Below are 24,807 nucleotides of genomic sequence, written 5' to 3'. Positions count from 1 at the left end.
TATGCAGATGATACACAACTTTACTGTAAAGTTAAATCCCATGCAGACATTCTACACCTCAACGACACGCTAACTAAGATTCAATAATGGTTCCATCACAACCACCTGAAACTCAACCCTAATGAAGTAATTCTCTTTGCCCCCAAAAATAACCGGCTCCCCATTCAACACTGGCTATCTGGCCTTAATGCTCTCCACTGCTCCCTCTACTTCTCTAGCGCAGTCAAATCTCGTGGAATTAGCATTGACCAAAACATCAGCCTTTCACATAAAAAACGCTGCCAAAGGAGCTCTCTTTTCACTTCACCTCAAAAAAATCAAACCCTTCATCCCTGCTGATGACTTCAAATCTGTCGTCCAATCATTATTACAGGCCAGACTCGACTACGGCAACGCTTTGCTCTTAGGCACACCAAAAGTTCACCTAGCCCCAATCAAGGCAGTCCTTAACCTTTCAGCCAGGCTTATCTCTGATACTAAGAGGCGGGATCATATCTCTCCCATCCTCAAAGATCTTCAATGGCTTCCCCTTAATGGCAGATCCATCTACAAGAACGCCTGCATTACCCACACAGCCTTGCACCTTCAAACCCCACTGTATCTCTCCCAAAAACTCCACAAAGCTGGCTGCTCCAGAGAATTGAGAAGCTCCAATGCCCTCATGCTGGTCCCTCCCTTGGTTAAAAAGAAATCAACTCAAGCACGCTCTTTCTCCTGTAACTCGCCCAACATTTGGAACTCTCTCCCCAAAGATCTACGTTGCAACCCCTCATACTTCAGCTTTAAAAAAGGTCTCAAACGGCAACTTCTCCTCAAATATTGGGGTCCTTAATCCTGTTTACCTCCTAGGTGTTTCCTTACCTGGCCCTTTTGTCATCGTGTTACCTCTCCGCTTCTTACCTGACCGGCCACCCCAGCTTAGCTCCCCACATCTACCTCTTTCCTCCTTCCTCCTTCCTCTAGTTCTCCTGTTCTCACCTCACTCCTCTTCATGTTCTCTTCTCTCCTTTTTCTCTCCCTAATCCCCACCTGACCCCTATTTCCTCCTCCCATCTACTCTGGCCTTCGCCACTTACTCTGTCATCCAATGCCCAATCTGGTTCTTATTGTTACCTCCTACATCTTTTATTTTTATTTATCGTACCTTGCTTTTCGTTCTCATATCTTACCTTTCCTTTTTGTTTTAATTTATTATTATATTATGTGATCTTTTCCCTCTGTAAAACGCTCTGATACCCTCGGGTCTTGCCAGCGCTATATAAAACTGCTTGAATAAATACAAATAAATAAATAAATCATATTCGTTTTGAAATGATACATGCTACAAATGGGAATACATTATGTTTTACAAGAATAAAAGAATTGTTTCGAGGATTTTGAGCCTTCCGGTAACCCTAGTATACCAGTATACTTGCCTATCTGCAAGAAAAAACAATAATGGCAGGTGGCACCCTGATGAACAAACAGCAAACTTGGGGACAACAATGCCCTACAAACCCTCCACTGTCGTCATGTCTTGCAGCTCCTAGTAGCCTTCAAGTTGATAGTTTGGCAGTGAATGTGGCGTGTGACTCAACTGGATAAAGACACGTGGCAAGTCTTAAGAAAACTAGTTTCCATTAAAATTACTGTTTTCCATAATGTATTTTAATATTTACATAGGAATGTAAGCACTTTCCTCGTCGTCTTGTGTCCAGCTCGTAAAAAGGAAATTAATTTACACAATTCATTACCTCATAAATCTAATTGGTTGAGTCATTAAAAGTAGCTATCTAAAATTCAAAGTTAATTGAAAACAACATCTAAATTGGCCCTTGAGGTTCTATTAGTCAATAAGATACCATGTTAAAGAGACTTGCAAAAATGTGCATTGATCATTGTAAAAAATCTTCATTTTTTTGGGGAAAAAATCCTCAGGCTCTTCAAGTCCAGATTTTTCACTTTGCATTTTAGGACTTATAGTCCTGGTTCAATAATGTGTAAACAGAACTACAAGTCCCAGACTTTAAAATAAAAATTTCGACTGGATGAGCAACTCATGCAGAGCCGTTGAACCCAGTTCTACATCTCTTTTACAGAGAAAGAAGATGAGAGAAATGTTATAATTAGGGGTCTGGAGTAATGCACAGTTACCGGTATTGCACACATACCAAGCAGAAATCGGGAAATGTTCATTGTTTTGCTTACAGTACATTTCATGATTTTACAAAAATACACATTACGAACTATGGATATTTCACAATATCAGTTGCAGTAAGTACGTGGATGGAATGGGAATGGAAGCAAAATTGCCGAATGTAAAATAGCCCGATCACTGAGAATATGGAACAAGGTGAAACAGTAGTTTTAGCGAACAATGTACCTTTTCAAGGTCAGTCCAATCTGTCACAATGCCATGGTGAATTGGATACTTGAGGGTGAGAGTACTTCTTGCGTGTTGAGCCTCATGCCCGACATAGATCTCCTTTTCAAAACAGGTTGATTCTGTCCCCTAAAAAAAAATCAAAATATATGCATATATACCAAAACATTTATTAGATCTTGTCTGTCAACCTTGAAGGTCTGCCAGGCTTCTGTACTAAACAAAAAATCATGAAAAGAATGTGAACATTCTTATGCATAAACAGAGGGGCATTTCATATTTTACTTCTGCCCCAGGATAATATTCAACATGGGGGTAATTGGTTGGCCCACTTCAGCCCCTGGCTAATGTGTCAACAACATACTTTAGCCTTGAGCTCTACTGCTTTGTGAGTGATGGCATTTTGTCTCATCATATATGCACCCAAGTGTACTTTATTGGCAGGGTTCATTGGTCACTCCTTTACTGCCTCACCCCTCCTCCCGCACACCCTTGGGGAGGGGGGGAGGGGGGCAAGGGTGCAAGTGTGAAGCACTACAGCTTTTGTTACTGGGATCGATATTGCAGAAATGCTGCAAAACTTGCCCCTCCCACCCCACTCCTAAAAAACCAGCCCGACCCTTCCAGCCTCCTGGAAAAACACCTGATGCCCGCTACAACCTGTCCGGCCCTGTTTATATTTCTCGGTGTCTGCTAGCTCACATGCCAATTTTTTTGGCAAATGTACACATATTAAGCACGTCCGATGCTTGCAGCAAGTTGATTCCGTATGCTCGTGACTGTTTATTCCCTGAAATAATTTACCATGTGAAGATTGGGATAACCCTGCTTTACTGATACCATTATGATTGACGGAGGACTCCACTACCCCTGGAACCTCTAAAGACGCTTCGATCAGCTATTCTTCTCCACTTCTAAAGACTATAACATACCCAGCTAAGACGGGTTGAACTAACATACCCATACGTGATTGAAATTTGTGGATTTATCACCACATCGTTCATGATTATAAATTCAATCTTAAGCCCTGAGGAGTCGCAGTGATTTGTTTCCCACGCGACGAAACACGTGTTGGCTGGTTGTGGAACTAATAAACTGTTATCTATCTTCCAAGAAACGGAACTGTATTGCAATTGTCTGAATGAGTGGCTCTATGCATAGAATGTTATTCATGACATAACTACTGTTTGTTACACCTTGAATGTTGTGTGCGAGGGCATTGCTGTATACTTTCTTATAATGACAGGTATTTCTATATCTGCACCTTTCCCGAATGAGAGAAATTAACCTGCATCTGGTAAAGGTCTACCTAATGCAAGATGGTGTGTCGCTGTTGAGCAAGCGTAAAATCTTAGCTTACGATAGTCTTTGGAGCTATTTGACAAAGCAAAAAAAAAGATGGACTTGGAAAAAGGCTCTGTCACTTGGGGTGATTATGAGTTGAAAATAACTGAAAGGTTAGGTTAAATTTTAATTTCTAAAAGGAAAGGCACTTGACGGATTTATAATCACTAGTTTAAAAAGAAAGGGGGTTCGAGGGACCATGGGGCAAAGACAGCTACTGGGTCCCAACAAAGGTGGGTGGATTTGTTTATGACTGGTTTCCTGGGATCCGTCCTGTTATGGATTTACATACTGGGTACACCATTTCTGCACTTGACTTTTAGTATAGCGAGGACAAGCATTAAAAAGGCTTTTCAGGGAAGTAGTGTGAGAGCGAGAACCACAACAAACAGAATAAGTTTTGTCTAGCCCAGTTCTTATATTTTGATTAGAAAGGTACTTTAATCACATAGCATGAGATGATACTACACAAAGCAATTAGGGTGATTAAACGCAGGGCAGTAATCCTGCTTGCGATCTTTAGTAGGGTGCTACACACTCTGGTACCCTCCCCCTCTAATGGAGTTTGCCAGCATATATAATCCCCTATGTGTAACAGACAAGGGACTGCTGAGAAACAGGCGCAAAGAAAAAACAGTCCTACTCAACTTAGTTGGGAACGATTTAACTTATGCCACATCTGTCTCGAACTTGAGTAGCTCCTCTAGTGTTTGAGGTGAAGTGAAGTCTCAAAAGTGAAAAAGAAATGCCCACTGGGGCTCAACATGGGGTAGTAACACACTAGATGAGGACTTATATAGAAATGTCAATACCATCTTGTCAGATGGAAAGGTACAATAGTCATCCTTAGGATGATGTACAATAGCAAGAATTCAAATCTGGCATAGGTCTACAGCAGGATATTGCATGTAATAATTGGTAAGATGCATGTACAAACTTTTTTCAACAACACTGAAGCATGAATAGCTATGATGGAAAGACCATAGCCCTGTAAAATAGTTTTTTCTTGAGAAAGAACTTTAAGTGTACCAGCTGAAGAATACCAGCATGTTTTCCGAATTGCAAGCAATAATTTTGGATTAATTAGCGGCTGTGTACACTACATGGCTTCTGCCTGACCGACTAAGTGTTTTCTACTCATAGAGGGAGTTTGTTTGGATTTCAAAAAATGTATTTAACATAAAAATGTAAGTGGGTTCCACTTATTGTTGAAATCTAATAAACAGAAAACGAAGGACAGCAGTCCTGACTCATAATGGCTTACTGAAGCATTTAACTGTTAATCTACACATGTAAACAATATCTTCAATAATTGTAATAATCTAAAATGTAGACTTGAAGACCATGAGCCTGACAGCATCTTGAGCAGGCCGAGATTCCATTTTATGTATTTTTGCAAAATCATCAACATGTCTGCCTTTGACACAGATGTTGCCTGCCCTTATCGTTCCAAGAACCTGTGAAAGTGTCAATTCACTCAGACATAGACATCAATAAGACACCTGATGCAACATCAGTCTGGAACAAGTGCCTTTTTATCTCTATTTCAAAGTCAAACCAGATTGACAGCCAAAACAGTGTATTCAGAATTTCGGTATTTTGAACTTATTTGTTTATAAGAATGTGTCTTAGATTAGCATCCCAATGGTCATTGCTTATACTACACATTTGTAACGTGATATTAGAAATTCCTACTTGGGTGATTCATTCTGGATTTGGCTACCCTGAAAGAAATAAAGTGACAATTAGATAAATCTAGATGCCCCTGGCCATGGATAGAGATATACCAAAATAATTTTCACAAGTAAAAGGTCCCCTTCTAAATGACCGTATGATAACAAACTTCAACCCCAGTCTAAAAATAAAACTTGTGGTTGATGGAAGTCCAGTTGGCATTGGGGAACTTCTCCAAGAAACATGTACTGATGCCTGGGCCCCAGTAGCATTTGTAAGCTGAGCCGTCCCAGAGACTAAAGCAGAAGAAGAAGTGCTTGAAATCAAGCCGGCTATGCCTATTTGCTCCTGTATTTGCACGGATAGGAATTCTGAGTAATGACAGATCACAAGCTATTGATGTATCTCTTTGCAAGAGCATTCCTTCACCACACCGGAGATGGAAAAATGGATCCTGCAGCTACAAAAGTATCCAATCAATGTGACATACCGCCTGGCTATGATAACACAGCTGGCTTACTCCCGCGACACCCACGCAAGTAAACACTTACTCCTGCAGGTTGAAGAAGATGCCATCTTTGTAGTGCAAATCTCCCTGTAAAAAGTAGCAGAAGCCATAGCTTATGACTCATACCTCACCTAACACTTGAGGGTAACATCCTTTACAACGCGGATGTTACAACGCGTTGCCATTACAACGCAGTTGTAACACTGCAACTACCATTACAACGCATGGCATTACAATGCATAAGCTTTTACCATGCATGTCTTCACAATGAATTTCGTATGTATTTACATGTAGGTATAAGGTAAGTATAGGGTTTAGGGTGAGTTTGATGGTATAAGGGTATAGATTTTGGAGTGGCAAGGTTACATTTGGGGTTTAGGGTGGATTTTGGTTTTGAGTTCCCAGGGTTAATTTTAAGATTTAGGGTGGGTATGGGTTTTGGGGTAGCAAGAGATAATTTTAGGGTTCAGGGTGTGTTTGGTTTTTGGGGTGCAAGGGTTAATTTTGGGGTTTCTGGTGGGTATGGGTATAAGGGTGTCAGGGGTAATTTTAGGGTTCAGAGTGAGTTTGGGTTTGGGGTTCAAGGGTTAATTTTGAGGTTCAGGGTGGGTATGGGTTTTAGTTTCTCAGGGGTAATTTTAGGGTTCAGGGTGAGTTTGGGTTTTGGGGTGCCAAGGTTAAATTTATAGTTCAGGGTGTGTTTGGGTTTTGGGGTGCAATGGTTCATTTTAGGGTTGAGGGTAGGTATGTTTTTTGGGGTACCAAGGTAAATTTTAGTGGTATGGGTACTGGGATAATAAGGGTAATTTTAACAATTTTGGGGTGGTATGAATATTGGGGTAGTAAGAGTAATTTAAGTGTTTTGGGGTGATCAAAAAAATAATATATATATATATATGTGTGGCGTGCGGGGAAATCACGGCTTCGTTTCAAGGAACAGACTTCACTCAATCAAAAAGGTTTGCAGCCTATAAATACCAGGAAGCCTTGCAAAATAGTTAATTTACTTAACGCCCACTGGAGGACTAAATAATTAAAGGAACAATTAATCACCTAGTATAAGAGGCGGAACCGGCTGATGTCTGGAAAAACTTTCCCCCGAAGAAGGCCGATGGAATGGCCGAAATGCATTGGGACTCTCAACTTGTAAACCTTGAAATAAAAAGAGATCTTCCGTGATTAGTGCGACTCATTCTTCCCTCTTCTGGGTAAGGTGTCAAGAATTGATTTACGGCTTGTCCTGCCGCGGAGCCAAGCACCTCTCCAAGAGCGCCAGACCTGCCCGACAAAGGACGATCGAGAAATCAGCTGAAAGCTTCAAGGGCAGTGGCAGCCACCAGGAACCTGATTCTGGTTCGAGTCCCCATCGCGCACAAAAGTGGCGTGCGGGGAAATCACGGCTTTGTTTCAAGGAACAGACTTCACTCAATCAAAAAGGTTTGCAGCCTACAAATACCAGGAAGCCTTGCAAAATAGTTAATTTACTTAACGCCCACTGGAGGACTAAATAATTAAAGGAACAATTAATCACCTGGTATAAGAGGCGGAACCGGCTGATGTCTGGAAAAATGTTCCCCCCGAAGGCCAATGGAATGGCCGAAATGCATTGGTTCTATCAACTTGTAAACCTTGAAATAAAAAGAAATCTTCCGTGATTAGTGCTACTCATTCTTCCCTCTTCTGGGTAAGGTGTCAAGAATATATATATATATACAACGCAATCTTCATAACCTCCAGCTTCTCGGCGAAATGAAGACACGGACCCCAGGCTGTAGTAAGGGAGAATTTATTCAACCTCTCAGACGACGCGTTTCGAGCAACTAGTGCTCTTGATCACACACCATACACCTGGTCAGCTAACAATTAAATACTTTTTTTTTAAAGTGATGCTCCACCTCTTTAGTGAGTCACGTGTTTTATAAACATAGATGAAATACTAGTCTATACACCGCATGAATGCAGACAAAAGACCAATAAGGGCACAAAAAACAATATAGCTGCATAACTGCATAATCTCCTTCAGTCATATACAGTATGACATAAAATACCCTGGAAATGAAATTTCATAACTGTTACATATATATACACCCAATCAAGTGAAACAATGTATGTACAAATAAATATAGATCTATTTACAATAATTACATATAATGTACAAAAAATGCCAAGAATTTAATTTTTTGGCCTTGATTTACATAGCACTATATCAGGTCTAAGTTTAAAACATATATAAACAGTTTCAATCCCTGTATATGGTAAATGCAATTTTGTTGTTATCAGTTCTAAAGTGCTCTAAATGCCCTAAATGCCTGCGTGATACTCATAACCATAACTAATTGGTGATTAAAAATTGCCTAAAAAATGTGATTATGAAAAAGTGAAGAAAAAACTTTTTTGAAAGAATTATTATTAATCAATATATACAAAAGTTCATCCGGATGTACACCAATAACGGATCAATAGTATCAGCTGTACATTTCATCATAGTTGAATTTTCACATCAACTTGTTCACCCATGGAGCAACAGGGGCCAATCAGGTTTCAAAATTCTTATAGAGATTCAGTTCTGGAAGTCCTTAAAAAATAAAAAACATAAATTTGTGCTAAATCAACCAATGATGAAACTACTGAAAGACACATACTCGAATATACAGTTGAAACAACTACAACAAATGGTGTAAATCTTCTGTGGTTTTAAGTCCATTTGGGTATTTGCTATCAAGCTCCACTATATATTCTGTCTCTTTCTTCCTCAGTAATTTTTCTCTATCTCCCCCTCGTTTGAGAGGGGCCACTGCATCTATGACAAAATATGTCAAGTTATTCAGATCATTGTTATGAGTTGATCTGAAGTGGCGGGCTACGGGGTATGCACTGTCGTTGTAGACTATTGCACGCAAGTGTTGCAGAATCCTGACGTGCACCTGCAATTTGGTACTACCTATGTACCGTAAGCCACAGGTGCACGTCAGGACATATACTGCAAAGTCACTATGGCAATTGTAGTTCCCACGAATAGCTTTACTGATTGGACTGAAAGGCGTATTGTAGTGCGTGGTGTTGACACCAAATTTACACGCCCTACACGAAGAGCATTTGAAAAAACTATCTTTTTGTTTGAGCCAGGTGCTGCCACCACCTAGCTCAGGACTAGTTTTCACCAAACTGTTGTGCATGCTTCTAGATTTTTTATAGGTTATTGTAGGTGTAGTGGGCAATGTATCACTAAAGAAACCATCGGTCATAAGAATTGGCCAATGTTTCTTTACAATAGACCTTATTTGTCTTTCCTGTTTACTAAAGGATAAAATCAAGCGAGGAGTATTGCTATTACTTTCTGATTCTGGTGCTTCAGATTTCAACAGAGACTCCCTAGATCTTTCTCGACTGCGTATCAGTGCACTTTCCAAAATTTTATCACTATATCCTCTAGCTTTGAGTCTGGAGATGGTGTTCTTAGCCTCATTTTCAAAACCCTCTGGAGTGCTGCTGATTCTTTTTATCCGCAGCAATTCTCCATAAGGAACATTGGCAATAACATGTTTAGGATGTTTACTACTGGCATGCAATATTCTATTCCCGGCCGTGGGTTTCCGGAATAGCGGTGTTGTCACCATGTTGGTATCAATGGTGATATGGACGTCTAAAAAGTCTGCCTGCAGTTTGCTTATGTTGGAGGTGAAGAAAAGATTTTCCTGATTCAAATTCAAAGCATCAACAAAATTAGAAGCGCTTTGTTCATCACCTTCCCATATGCAGAACACGTCATCTATGAATCGCATCCAGTATTTAACATGTTTGAATCCAGGTGTTTCGATGAGACCATGCCCCTCACACCAGCCCACGTGTAAACACGCATAGCTGGGGGAGAAGCATGATCCCATGGCCACACCTCTGATTTGTTTCCAAACTTCTTTAGCAAACATGAAAAAATTGTTGTGCAAGCACCAGTGTATTAATTCACATAACATCTTATTGTGACTGTAGTATTCGCATGATCTTAACCCCAAGTACTGTCGAATTGCTTCAATACCGTTGGCATGGTCTATAGAGGTATATAAAGACTCGATGTCAAGAGTCCTCAGACACCAATTGTCCTGCCATTGGATCGAGTTAAATTTATTCAAGAAGTCACCTGTATCTTTCAGGTAACTTGGTAAGCCTTTGACAATGTCCTGTAAAAAGAAATCAATGTACCGGGAGATATTTTCACCAATACTGTTAATGGCCGATAATTTTGGTCGGCCCGGTGTTGGAACTTTCTGTTTATGCACCTTAGGAATCAAGTACAAAATAGGTAATATCGGATGTTCCACATGTAAAATGTCAAATTCTGTTTGTGAGATGGAATTGTTTCTTTTATATGTTAATAGCATCTTTTTAAGTTCATCCTTTGCTTTTTTATATGCCATTCCATTCGATCTCACATAACAATTGGCATCATTCAATTGTCTCATTGCTTCAACAATATAATCTTTCTTCTGCCATAAAACAATATTTCCGCCTTTGTCGGATTTGTTCACCACCACTTAGTGGTTTTGACTTAACTTTTATATATATATATATATATTCACTGAAAAAAACATAGGTTTCACACATGTTATAGTTAGCTGGAGATTTCACTCATACAAAACCATAGGAATTCCCCTGTTATAGTTAGTTCAGCTAACTATAACTCGCGCGCCCGCAATGCACTGCTGATCACGTCACATACTACATCACTCGTGACATGGTCAGTGACATCACTGATGACATCTCAAATTACATCACTGATGACATCACTGATGACATCATCCAGTGAATGTGTGTTTTTCTGAAATTTAAATATGTTTTATATATGTATATGTCAAGGTCAATGGAAGAATAAATGGGTAAATAAGTGTCTAAATGTTGTTGTTTTTTTAAATTGATTGTATAACTGACTTATTAAGTATATGTTAGTGAATACATGTATTAGTGAGTAAAGTTTAAATATGTAATTATCTGTATGAGTGGGAGGATGGGTTAATAAGTACCTACATGAGTGTTTATATGGGTTATTAGTTGTTTTTTTGGGTATTAAAATGAGTGTCTGTATGGTTTGGTGGGGTATTACTTAGCGCACAGATGCATGAATGACTGACTCACTGTTTGTATGTGTTTTGAAGACAGCATGTGTGCAGGACTGTATGGGTGGATTGTTGTGTGTATGGGTGTGTTCGTGAGTGAATGACTGCCTCAATATTGTCTTTATGAGTAAGTACATATGTTTTAAACTAATATATGTGAGTATTGATGTTTTTAAGTAAGAATATATGACAGTGACAGATTGGAAGAGTTCCTGTATAAATAAGTATGTGTTTCAATAAGTGATTGTTTAAGAGAGTAAGTATGTGTATGTTTCTGTAGAAATAAGTGTAGTGGTGTGTGTAGAGCTGTATATGCAAGTAAATGGATGTTTATTTGCATGTGTGAATAACTCTATGTATAAGTGTAGGTGTGTAACAGGATGTATAGGTGTATGAGTACATATGATGAGTGAGTACATGTATGAGTGACTATATAGAACTATTGGTGAATGAGTGGATGTGTATGTAGATTTTTAAATTACTGAATAGGTTGTTCTAACTGGTATTGGTATCTCCATTTTTTTGAAAATTTTAGGTTCTATTTTTGAATGTGTGTCTATCACAGGTTATATTAGGGTGAGAGGAGGTCTGCCACTCTTTCACAAGGATGATGTCATCAGTGATGTCATTTGAGATGTCATCAGTGATGTCATGAGTGATATCACTGACCATGTCATGAGTGAAATAGTATGTGACGTCATCAGCAGTGCATTGCGGGCGCTCAAGTTATAGTTAGCTGAACTAACTCTAACGGGGGAATTCCTATGGTTTTATATGAGTGAAATCTCCAGCTAACTATAACGTGTGAAACCATTGTTTTTTTCAGTGAATTTGCAAGGTTTTTAAATGCTAATTCCTAACTATAGCGTGGCTGAAACCTATGGTTCTTTTCAGAGAATTTCGAAGTTTTGTAAATGATTATTTTTAAATGTATAAATTATTTTATTTCTTTGTTTTTATACTAATTTCTCACATTTTTTAAAAAAATATTTACATTTATTTTATTTTATAAATTATATTTCATATTCTTAATGTAAAATAAAAACAAAACTAAATCCCCAATTTTTTTTTGATAAATTTTTTCGCCATTTTTTTCCAATTAAAATCTGTATAATTCCTTTTTCATATTTTTTTGGTAATCGCACTGTACGCGTACAGTGATCGCACCACACTTTCTACAGTAAATGGTCCTCTGCGCATAGCCGCGCACTCGTTACGGATACGCTTTGACCTTCCACATCGCATCAACGCTTCTGCGTGACGTCATGTACGGCACCCCGCAAGCGTACGGCGCAAAAGTTTCTAATTGTTCAAATACATATATTTATGTATTTAATGTACATATTAAGAGAAGACATTATCTAGGACAATCATGATTTTTTAAACTTTTAATAAGCGATTATTACTTTCAAAAGCAATTACGCAAATCACAGAGGTACGTCGTACGTAAGCGCACTGTAAGCGTACGCAAACTCATGTGACCATAAAAGCAGAGTTTTGATTGGTTCATAATACTTCCTATTCCATCTGTTGAAAGACCCCTCTCATTTTGATCATCCTACTTGGACTTTCCCAGGAAAAAACATCTATTCAGTGGAGCTGTAGTCTTTTAGAACCAAACTCTATAATGGCTGCTCTTTTTGAGACTTCATCAGTACATTCCTCTGAGGAAGATTTTGTTACTGAGCCACATCAGAAAAAGAGAAAAGAAGCTTTCATTTGGAAGTTTTTTCCATTTCCGGAGGGACAGAAAAACGTGAATGTACCGAAAGTAACGTGCCAGATCTGTGAGGTTACACTTTCCAGGGGTGACCCCACTAAAAAGTACTCTTTTGAGACAGCATCAATGGTTCGCCATGTCAAAAATTTGCATCCAAATAATTATGGAAGGATGGCAACACAAAGGTTCCAGGAGAACCCTCAACCTGCAGTTCCTTCTACCTCAACTGCACCACCACCTCCTCAGAGCAGTCCGCATCCTATTATTGTGCCTCAGTTTGCGGATCTTACAATTCATTGTACATTTTGCAGATAACTCCTTTGTTACGGTGAGCAGTCTATTGACCTCATTGTGAAGAGCAAAGAAGAGCACTGTTGCCCAAAACAATAATATATTTTTTTCTTTTTTGTTCCTGTTGCAGTTTTTTTGTTTCCAGTTTCATTTTTTTGGTTTAAAAAAAAACAACAAAAAACTTCCTGAAAAAAGAAAAAAATAAATAGAAAACTAAAAAGAAAAAATAAACACTTCTCTTCAGAACTACCTCCACTGGCTTAAGAAAGAGCTATATTTCTATATTAGTGTGTAAAAGTTTGTCAGAATGAATGTGTAGTGCATAAATGAACGAATGAATTAGTAGTGTATGGTGAATGTGAAAGTAAAAAACTATAAGGGAGTGCTACAGCATAAATGTATAGGGTGTTTACCTATAGTATACTGTAGTACCTCCGAAGCACTTCAATGTAACATATCCATATAAATAAGTTACAAGTCTATGCTTCAATTTGCACTGTTAATGAAACTGCCTGGGTGAATTTGTATGTTTTAGGAGCAGATTTACAACCCCCTTGTGCCTCTTTTACACATCTTTTCCGTCACTTTTGTGATGCAGCGGCGTTGCAAAAGTTGTGCCATTGTGTCTCATATGTACAATGTGATGCATATGGAAGGTGCATCACATTCTAAAGGCCTGCGCCAGAAAGAGGCTTTCCTGCGCAGAGGGGGGGGGGGGGAGGGAGTGGAGGTGTTCTAGCATAGGAACACCTCCTAAAAGTGATTGAGTGAAATCTATAGGATTTCATTCAGTCACTTTTACGCCTATGCTACGTCAAAACCCTGCACCAGCTTGAAACAGGTGTAAGGATTGACACAGCTTTCTGGGCATAGACCCCAAGAGCATTGCTGGAGCTGCGTTGCACTTGGAACTCAAGTCAAGCAATACACCACCTTCACAACACAAATACATCACATAGCTGTGCCGTTTTTGCTCTATAATACGCTACATTGTAAATACGGTGCATCCATTGTGGTGATATCACAGTGTCATCCGTATATCCGTATCAGTGTCTCACTTTGTGTATAAGTGGCTGCATGGGGTGGTGAGTAGCTACATGAGTGTCTATATGGGTTATTAGTTGGTTTTTTGAGTATCAGAATGAGTGTCTGTATGGTTTGGTGGGGGGTATTACTTAGCGCACAGATGCATGAATGATTGACTCACTGTTTTTATGTGTTTTGAAGACAGAATGTGTGCAGGACTGTATGGGTGGATGAGTGTGTGTATGGGTGTGTTAGTGAGTGAATGACTGTCTCAACAGTATCTTTATGAGTAACTACATATGTTTTAAACTAGTATATGTGAGTATTGATGTATATAAGTGAGTATATGAGAGAGTGAGAGATTGGAAGAGTTCCTGTATAAATAATTATGTGTTTCTATAAGTGATTGTTTAAGGGAGTAGGTATGTGCATGTTTCTGTAGAAGTAAGTGTAGTGGTGTGTGTATAGCTGTAAATGCAAGTAAATGGATGTTTGATAGTTTATTTCCATGTGTGAGTATGTGTGCGAGCAACTCTATGGATGAGTATCGGTATGTAACAGGATGTATAGGTGTATGAGTACTTATGATGAGTGAGTACATGTATGAGTTACTATGTAGAACTGTTGGTGAATGAGTGGATGTGTATGTAGAGGTTGGAATTACCTAATAGGTTGTTGTAGCTGGTATTGGTATCTCCATTTAAAAACAATTATAGTTTCTATTTTTGAATGTGTGTATCAAAGGTTATATTAGGGTGAGAGGAGGTCTGCAACTCTTTCACTAGAGTGATGCCATCAGTGATGTCATTTGAGATGTCATCAGTGATGTCATGAGTGATATCACTGACCATGTCATGAGTGATGCAATATGTGACGTCATCAGCAGTGCATTGCAGGCGCGCGAGTTATAGTTAGCTGAACTAACTATAACGGGGAATTTCAAAGGTTTTGTATGAGTGAAATGCCCAGCTAACTATAATATGTGTGAAACCTATGGTTTTTTCAGTGAATTTCTAAGGTTTTTTTAATGCTAATTCCTAACTATAAAGTGCCTGAAACCTATGGTTTTTTCAGTGAATTTCAAATGTTTTTAAATGCTAATTCCTAACTATAACATGTGTGAAACCAATGGTTTTTTCATTGAATTTGCAAGATTTTTAAATACTAATTCCTAACTATAAGATACCTAAAACCTAAGTTTTTTTCAGTGAATATATATATATATATATATATATATATATATATATATATATATATATATATGCACTGGAAAACTAAACACCCACTTCCCTTACAAAAAAAGGGAAAGTTTTATCTCTACAGCCACTCTTATTTTTCACCTTGTTCACTTTCCTGTCAATCAACACATCATCCACAAATACACACACCTACGTACTGCTTTTCTTGGCTGGGATTATCAATTATTCTTCTTTAATACAAATTCAAAGTCAAGGCCCTTTATTCAGCCTTCTTCGTAACTACTACCCATCAATAGCAGTGGGTAATTTCCACACTTCCATACTTTCTACCGTCCTTACTACCGCACACTATGTGTACTTTATGCACTAGCTTGCTTCCTTAGATATGCTACTCGTTTCTCTTGCTCCCACTGCAGAATCCAACACCCTATCTGTGTAATGAGCTGGAAATCCAAAGATTCTCTTCACTGACAAGGCAGTGGGTAGTTTACGTGTCTCCAACCTTCATCTTCCACTCAATCAACACATCATCCACACATACACACAACTACTTGCTGCATACATTAGCTGTGATTATCAACTATTCTTCTATTTCATATACCTATTCAAAGTGCAGGCCTTTATCGAACAATTTTATTGTAACAAGTTCCCCAGCCGAAGACATTGTAAATTTGCACACTTGCTCCCTTTCTTGGCTGGGGTTATCAATTATTCTTCAATTTCATATTCTGATTCAAACTCAAGGCCCTTTATCAAGCCTTTTTGTTGTAACTACTGCTGCAGGAATTCTGCTCCTACGCAGAACTGTGCATAAAGACTTAGGACCTCAATGAATTATGGTGTACCAAAACTCACCTTAGTACCCAAACCCCCTACCAGACTAGCATTTAGTGACATATTGGTTCTTCGTCATATAGCAAAAACACCAATGGCTAGTCAACCCAGAACATGCGACTTGGATTACCTCAAGTAAGGTAGATTAAAAGAGCACTCTTTCATTAATCCAGGCAGAAATAATTCTAATTCTGCCTGCTTGATGTCAAGATTTGTCCAGATACTGCATTTTGGTATAGAATGTATGCTTGAATAATTGTGAGTGCATGATTGGTATTGCATTTTTTGTGTTTGCATAATCCGGGGTTGCTTTCTTTCCTTTTTGTAATAATTGTGTGTATTTGTTGTAATATGTATTTTTCACAAAATAATATATAACAAAAAAAATGAAAATATGTTTAAGAAATGAAAATGAATAAAAATACAAAAATAATGAATTTATAAGAAGTACAAATGACAAACAAAAGAATGATGAAATAAAATACTAAAATGAAAATGATACTCATTAGTCCAATTGTTATTGTTGTGCATGAATAAAGGAAATTAATGTAAACCATGTATATAATGAAAAGTATATAGGTCTTGAGGGAATTTCTTTAGTATTGGTTACCTTTCTCTCCCCTCTTTTCCCTGACCTTAAAGTAACGTTAGAGGGGTCCCCTCCTATATGTATCTTCATTCCGAATAACAGACACAGTATCCAAGATAACCTTGATGTTCCATGCTCTCACTATACACACTAAACTAGCGAGGCAGTCTAGAAATGTAGCATAACAAATTATTCTCATGTGAAACAAAATACTCAGCCTTCTCTAAACAATATCAAAATTGCGTGTCGTGTGCAAAGCAGAGCAGGAAAGCAAAAATGGTGTTTAAGCTTCTAATGAACCAATGCTAAATTAACACGGTGTGAGTGTAAGGCTCAGTCCACGACACCCTCCCTCGATAGAACCACGTGATATAAACGTGGGCCAACTAGGAACGCAGAGTCCAAGCCTGAAAAGCAGAGTCAAGCTCAAATTTGCATAAAAAATTATTCGCTGTTTGATAGAAAACAGTAACTAAATAATAAAGAATAGGTAGAAAAATCAAAGAGTCTTAATCTAACAGCGTATAAGCACAGTATGTAGCAACAGCCTCCAAGAGGAAGTCATTGTTCTCATCTGAAAACATTTCAGCCATACAATACAATAGAGGGAATGAACATACTTGTTCCTCAATGACCGGAGCCTCTATCACCATCGGAGGGAAACTCGGGTCATCTTCAATGTAACTGCGTGCCAAGAAGTCATGCGCCGCTGCAAAAACATTCCAACATCCCATTATTCCATGTATCGCTGCTAAAGCCATAATCCCGCCGCCAGAACAGAGCAAGTCATGAACCACTAGGGGGCTCATCAGCTGGTCATAATCTGCGTTGGGAGACACCGTACTGCAGAGACACAGATCCAGGGCCCAGTCGAAATCGCAGCTCAGGCAATGGAAGACAGGTTGAACGCATGTGAAAAAGGAGAATCGAAACGATAATCCATAAACTGCACTCAATGTAGCCAGAGGCAGCGCTCCGTAATAACTAAGCATTCGGTTGCGGAGCAGCAACAGCCGAGAAATATTGTCGTGTGTTGGAGGATGTGCATCCATAATTAAGTAAACAAATTAATAGAAGCACACTGGCAACTAATGCGACTATTAAGAGGAATCCACCAAAGATGCTGGAAAAAATCGAATGAAAAAATGACGAAAAGACACCAAATATAGTTTCAAAAGAACTCACAAGACCACTGCTTCTAACTTTAAAAAAGGAAGGTAACCCCGTAGTCAAGGACGCATTAAAGATACTCTGAATTAACTCCCCAAAATACAAAGGCACGTCTGTATTTAATAAATCATACACTTCTGTGCAGGTGTTTACTACATGAAGGACAAATGTTTCTCTAGCAGATGTAAGAGCGACCTCTTTTTTGAGACAATAGCGCTCTTATACGGCTCACTTGGTTGACTCTTCTTTCAAGGTCGGAATCGACGGCCAGATGGAAACATCCAGCTTCCCACTCAGAGGAGTAAACACAACTTTTTTTTAGCAAACCACACGCTCAGTTACCGTAATCATGTAACTGATGCCTGGTAACATTGCACAACAATCTGCATTATTTAAAATTAAATAAATCAGGTTTCCAGTAAACTGAACGATAGTATGATAGCAGGTGTTGCAGTGCCTTTCAAAACTCACACCATATTAGGCGCATCTTGATTACAAGAGCCATGCAATTGTATGTGTCTACAAATTAAGGAGTAATGTGGTGCTATTGTGTGATCCTCGCCATTCACATAGACTTCTTTTCCCTCCCTCAGACACCCATATGTAAATGATAATAACCAAGCTTAATGGAGATAAGCGCTGCCTAAACATCCATATCTGCCTATTGCATAGTATTACATGCAAACTTCAAACGTAAACAGGCTAAAGAGTAACGTTATGATACCATGGATAAGCTACACAGCTGAATCGGATTTCCAATGAGTGACCACTTCTAACCATTCTCATAGCGCGCCCTGTGCTCTGATTTGACAGTGAGAGAGTGATCGCACCATAGTTTGTACTGCTAATCATTCTCAGCATACGCTACAAATACGCTTTCACGTTACGCGTCGCATCAAAGCTTCCGTGTGACGCCATGTACGGCGCCACGTACGCAAAGACGCAAATGTTTTTAATTGTTTAAAAACATATATTTATGTATTTATTGAACATACTAACAGAACACATTATCTAGGATAATTCTGATTTTTTTTTTTTAAAGTTCCAATAATCCTACATTACTTTTAAAAGCAATTACACCAATCGCGATAAAAAGTCATGCGTACTCGCCTCCTAAGAACACAGTAATAACAGTGTAACAGTACGCAAAGCCATGTGACTTTAAAAGAAGACATTTCATTGGTTCATAACACTTCCTATTACAACTGTTGAAACTTCCGTCCCATTTTAAAAATTCTACTTTGACTTTCTAAAAAGAAACATCTCTTCTGAGACTCTTGTCAAATAGAACAACGTTTACCATATTAGCAGCAATGGACTCATCTTCCAGCCATTCTTCAGAAGAATATTTCATTCCTAAAGAAACTCAAAATAAGAGGAAAGAAGATCTAATTTGGCAGTTTTTTACTTTTCCAGAAGGGCAAAAAAAAAGTTAATGCTCCAAAAGTAACCTGTAAAATTTTCCAAACTCTTTCAAGGGGTGATCCATTTAAAAAATACTCCTTTAGCACAGCAAATATGGAGCAACACGTAAAGAACTTACACCCCAACAACTTTGCTCGAGCTGCAACACAGAGGTTGAAGGACAACCCACCTGCTACTGCACCAAGCACATCAAATGCTGCACCAGCATTTTCAGCAAACAGTCGACGCACACAAATTCATCCTAATTTTGCTCAAGTTAAAATTCTATACATTTATTGCAATAAACTTTTGTGTTATGGGAAACAGTCTATTGACCTGATAAAATGCAGGAAGCAGGAGCATCACTGTCCTCGACATTACTTTGTTTTTCCATTCTTTTCTTCCTGTTGGACACTACCAAGCCCCCCATTATAGAAAAAAATTGTACACAGAAATTAGCGGTTAATCACGATGGGTCAGTCAGAGTCACCAAATATTTTGGGTAGAAATGACAAGCAGAGTCGTTTGCCAGACGACTCTCGCTTTTTGCCTCATGCTAGCCGAGTGATAGACGAACCTCTGCTTGTCATTTCTACCCAAAATATTTTATGACTCTGACTGACCCATCGTGATTAACCGCTAATTTCTTGAAAGTATCTATATGTACCACATTTGAACCAGATCGTACATTTGGTGTTGCTTCAAAGAACTTTGAACCATTCTTACAAGAGTCCCCTTCTAAGAAAGATACGTTTCGTGACTCTTAGCAATCCTCTCAGCGTGATTTAAAAAACCACCTCAGAGCGTAACTCCATCAATTCCACTAAGACCATTTACTTCCTCTGGTCCTCTCAAGGGGTTTTTTCCTCAAAAATAACTAGTCCTGATGATGGTCTTGTTGACGACAGCCTAAAAGACCGAAAAGTCGACCTGTAGATCATCTCCCTAGGCATTTTTGCCACAGGATACCTAGATATATTTTTGTATTTGGTTTCCTTATATATACCTTTGGAGTTGATTTTACTGTTATGAATTGTCATTGAAATGCATATTTGTTGCTCTTCATAATAGTCTTTGTATTGTTTTGTTCAACCTGTATCCCCATTTAATTAATTTTCTCTTTTTGTGATTCATATCAATATAAATAATCCTTTTAACTTTACACCCTTCCTTGCTGTGTGCCTCATTTTACTTGTCATTTTTTAAATTTGTCAACAATGAATGTATTGTCATTTGATAATAGTGTCTAACCAAGTCATTCAGTTATCCTGAGGATACTTTGGGTTCTATTGTTAGAACTAAGAATCTAAAAAATAATTGAGTAAGATTCTAAACAAAATCCCTTGTAGCTACTCTTTACCTTGACTACCGACCACCCAAGCCTACAAGGGTAAATTTGGTTTCCACGTTTGTCTACACGATATTGACAGGGCAGCATTGCTCATTGAGATAGCAGCATTGTATGAGCAACTAGAAACTATGGGTGAACAGGATGAAAAAACATGATTGACTAATGAAATGAATGCACGTTTAAAAAAAGAAGAAGGAAAAAATCAAAGAAAGAAAAACGTACAAATTTCAAAGGGATCATAATGACTTCGAATTGGGTCAGATTTTTACATTTTCCAGAAAGTACGATCCAATGCGAGGATCTGCCTCCAAACCCCCACCGAAGTTCAAACAGAGTAGAAGGCAGAAAGAACAAACAGACTCCTCAGTCTCAACATTGAGTTCGGATGTGGACACTGAATCCGAAACTGAACGCCGGAACAATGCGGTCATGGGTGCCCAGACCAAACCGTCACCAGGGCAGGAAATACGTTTTTTATGCCAAGAAAGGTTGCAGACACTGAGGGCCTGTACTCAACAAAACTACAGCGTCAAAGGGCCAACTATAAGCGGCGGCAAAGGTACAGGGCTAGGAAGAGGCGGGAACAATCAAAAGCCAAAGAGGGGCAGGGGTCAGGGAACAACGAACCTTTAACAACAAGTGGTCAACAAAACATGACAATAATTAATCTGACACCCCTCAAACTCACCACCAAGGAGGAAAATATTCTCAATTTGGGACTTTCCTATATATTTATATTTATTTACTTACCTTGACAACTTTTACCAAGTATATGCCTATACCACACATGCATTTGTATTGTAATAACATTCAAGGTAAAGGTATATGCGTGGTAAAAGTTTACATTGTAATTGCAACATGTTGCAACAACACTTGCGCTGTAACAACTGCGTTGTAATGGCATGCGATGTATTTGTATGCAATGTATCGTCATGCATTCAACACTTGAAGCATCAAAAGAGAATCCACTAAAATAAGAGCAACAAGTGGAGGCCTACTTCTTTATGATTATAACACAATCTTTTTTTTACATGATCATTTTATTATGTTTTTGTAGTCACTGAAAAAATTCTACTTGAAAATAGTATTGGAGTTTTGGCCTCACAAACTGGTGAAATTGTTGGTCCTGAGGAACTGGTGGTGATAGAACAACAACACCGAAATGCTGCGTTGACGAATTGTTTGGATTACCAATAAAAAGATGCAAAATTGTTTTAGGATAAATATAGTGTTCACTACTATGCATTGATGTATTGGTAACAGAACCCATATGTAAAGGTTGGTAAGATATGTGACAATTTAGTCATAAGGGAAACACATTTACATTTATTTATTGTGATTTAATATCGAATCGGTTTTGACAAATGTTTTAAGGAATGCGTCATTACTATAAATTTGAAAATAAAAATCAGAATTTAGGGCCTCATTACGATGTCGGTCAGAAAGCATCCGCTGGACAGTCGGAATGTCCTAGACCGCGTCGGAAGCCTTCCGACCAACTCGGTCAGAATCGTGGTTGGATAGTAATCTCGCGGTTCTTCCGAATCGGTTCCGACTGGCTCTCGGAGAAGTCGTGTCAGTCATAACAGCATCATGCAGCTCTATGGACAGTGTTTCTGACTGACCGATTACGATGTCTATTTACAATAGTCTTTCTGAGTCAGCCTATCTGACACAAAAAAAGCGTCAAAAAGTGACTTTGGGGGCCTGCGGCATCCAGTTGGGGCCCGAAGGACGTCAGCAGAGACACATGCATTATTATCAACAAATTGTCCCATGCATTTCGTAGAAATGTTAAGTCAAATCTTAAACATGTCTGATACCAGCGGCATTGCACATGTATTTAGGACAATTTTATCGGTACTATTATCACCCTTTGAAGCAGTCCTGAGCATCTTCCTGAATTTCGTGCACTCTGTGTTCGGCAGCCTGCCTCTCATCTTGGGACTCGTAGCAGGAATTCTATTTTTGTTCCTTCTGCTCCGATATGGCAAGTCCAGTCACAAGCAATACCCAGGTTACCATGGAACAAACGATCCTGGCAATGCGGTACAGAGATAGGATTACCAAAGTCCTCGGATTGGCTCGGCTAAGAGATCTGAATACCACATGGTTTCTTTCATTCAGACAAATCTGGCAAGATTGAATCCTACCTGTTCTACGATGCCTGCTCTGCGGAGAAGAATGCGTGTTAGACGTCTGTCTCACACTCCCATCAGCAGTACCTATGAATGTCGATACTTTGCTTGGTTCGGTAACGGCTCATGCAACGTGTTGTCCCCAGCGGCTACCAATTCTGATGACGGCATTCGTTGAGACGTCACAGCAACATGCTGGCAGTGAGGTACGAGATGAAAGCGGCACACAGGTACAACATTCTGTGACCATTGCTGATCTAGACAACGATGACTGCAATGCATCTCACATATGCACTATTTCAACTTTTTCGGACATGGTCCAACTTTCACCTACTGTTGTAGACAAATTCTTTGCCAGCCTATCTGAGTTAATGTTCTCTCCTAACAATGAGAATAACTTTTGAAAACATGAGCACACAGCGTTCCCTGAACTTTGAATTCGGCCTTCAGTTTTGATAAACAGAACTTCTAAACCTTTGGAACTATTTTTTCCTCAAACGAAATTATTTTTTCTCATTCCCAAAATTTTACTTTTTTTGGCACAGAGTAATCTGCTTAAAGTAGAACTATTCTTAGAGAACAAGATTTCTATTTTTAAGGAAAAATTCTAGAGACAATATTTGAACTCAGCCTCTAGCACATGTACAGTCTTGTATAAATATGTGATGAAATGGTCTCGACCTTCTCTTCCGTATTAAGAGCCATTTCATAAATGTAACTTTTCGTGATTCATTCAGTCAGCATTTCAAATGTAAACTATATGCACTGTTTGAAGGATACCACTGCTTAGAAAACGTACAATACAATACTCATTTTTCGCATATAAACCATTTCAAATGCATTTTATGTATTTTTGGGTGGGATTGTAAACACATGCTTAGATATGTTATACTTGCTTTAGTACTTAGTAAAGATGGACATTCTACGTGGAGTGGGTGTTGTAGACAAATTTAGGGCTCTAGTGTAATTTTCCCGATTCATGCCCTTATATAGGTATAACTCATCATATCCTTATAAAGGCATCAGAATCATAACCATATTTAGACACGTCCAATGCAGTCCAAATACGGCATGGCTACTTCCACAGATTCCTAGAAATCACAACGAGTTCTTGGAGAGACCAAACCTCCAGCAGTCCGGGACTTTCCCCTGCTTCTGTATTGATTTGTCCTAGAACTCCTGGAGTCCTAAAAGAAGTGCGAGTTCTTAGTGACCTATTATGTCCAACCTTACGTCAAACTCGGCACCTTCCAGGTATAAATATACGAGCATCTGCCCTAGCAAAACACACAGTGGTTTGGAGCAGATCGACTAACTACTTGCCAGACGCCCTGCTGTAGCGATTGCCGAAGGAAGCCGACCTTCCTGCTGACGCACTGAGAGAGACGCTGTTTTTTCTCTTGCCGAGAAATCCAGCTCCGGTGTTTCCCGGCTACCCTTGCTGGTTACTGGGAGATCAAGTCTTGAGAGAGAGATACAAGACCTCCTACATTCTATAAACAAGGTACGGAGCTGATTATACCCTTAGAGAATTCTTGGATAGATTCTTGGCAGAAACTATTAAACTCAAGCTACATCTCACTTACTCCTTTCCATGTACTAGGCTTAGGTTAGGTACACCGGGGTAGGCGTATCTTAGAAGCACCAGTTGAGTACGTTTAGTCATCTTTTATCATTGTATGTATTTTATCCATTTTAAATATCTTATGGCTTAGAAACCATATAAATGCTTTTACAGTATTATTTCATAATACTCTTTTTACTGTACGCACTTTACTTTATGACAAGTATTGTGATTGTAGCAATTCACTTCTCTTGCATGAGAAAGAAGACTGCTCAATAAATAACCTTTTTATTGAAAACGCCCGTCTCTCTATTTCTCTGCACTTCTAGTGAAACTAAGCATGCACGATTGACTGAGTGAAATAGCCATCTATTGTTTCCGCGACTGAACACTCTACTTGTTTGATTTATTCTCCACTCTTTACCTAATCTCCCCGGGGCTGCACGCATTTCAAACATGTGTGGCCTCTGCATGTTTTATTTTCTTTGTCCTCCGCCGTTTACCTAATCTTCCTGCATCATATTA

At 38.9% G+C, this 24,807-nt stretch overlaps 1 protein-coding gene across 1 annotated transcript in view; it reads right to left on the bottom strand.

The window, feature by feature from the left end:
* The window catches only part of LOC147707736 (uncharacterized), a 551,277-nt gene that overhangs the window by 22,728 nt on the left and 503,742 nt on the right, over nt 1–24,807 (bottom strand). The window contains exon 19 of the mRNA XM_086925663.1: nt 2,363–2,491. Coding sequence (XP_086781789.1) covers nt 2,363–2,491 — 129 coding nt within the window. The remainder of the gene's footprint in view (nt 1–2,362; nt 2,492–24,807) is intronic.

This window comes from Lissotriton vulgaris, chromosome 6 (assembly GCF_964263255.1).
Source record: "Lissotriton vulgaris chromosome 6, aLisVul1.2, whole genome shotgun sequence".
Taxonomy (NCBI): Eukaryota; Metazoa; Chordata; class Amphibia; order Caudata; family Salamandridae; genus Lissotriton; species Lissotriton vulgaris.
This window is presented reverse-complemented; position numbering and strand designations above follow the sequence as displayed.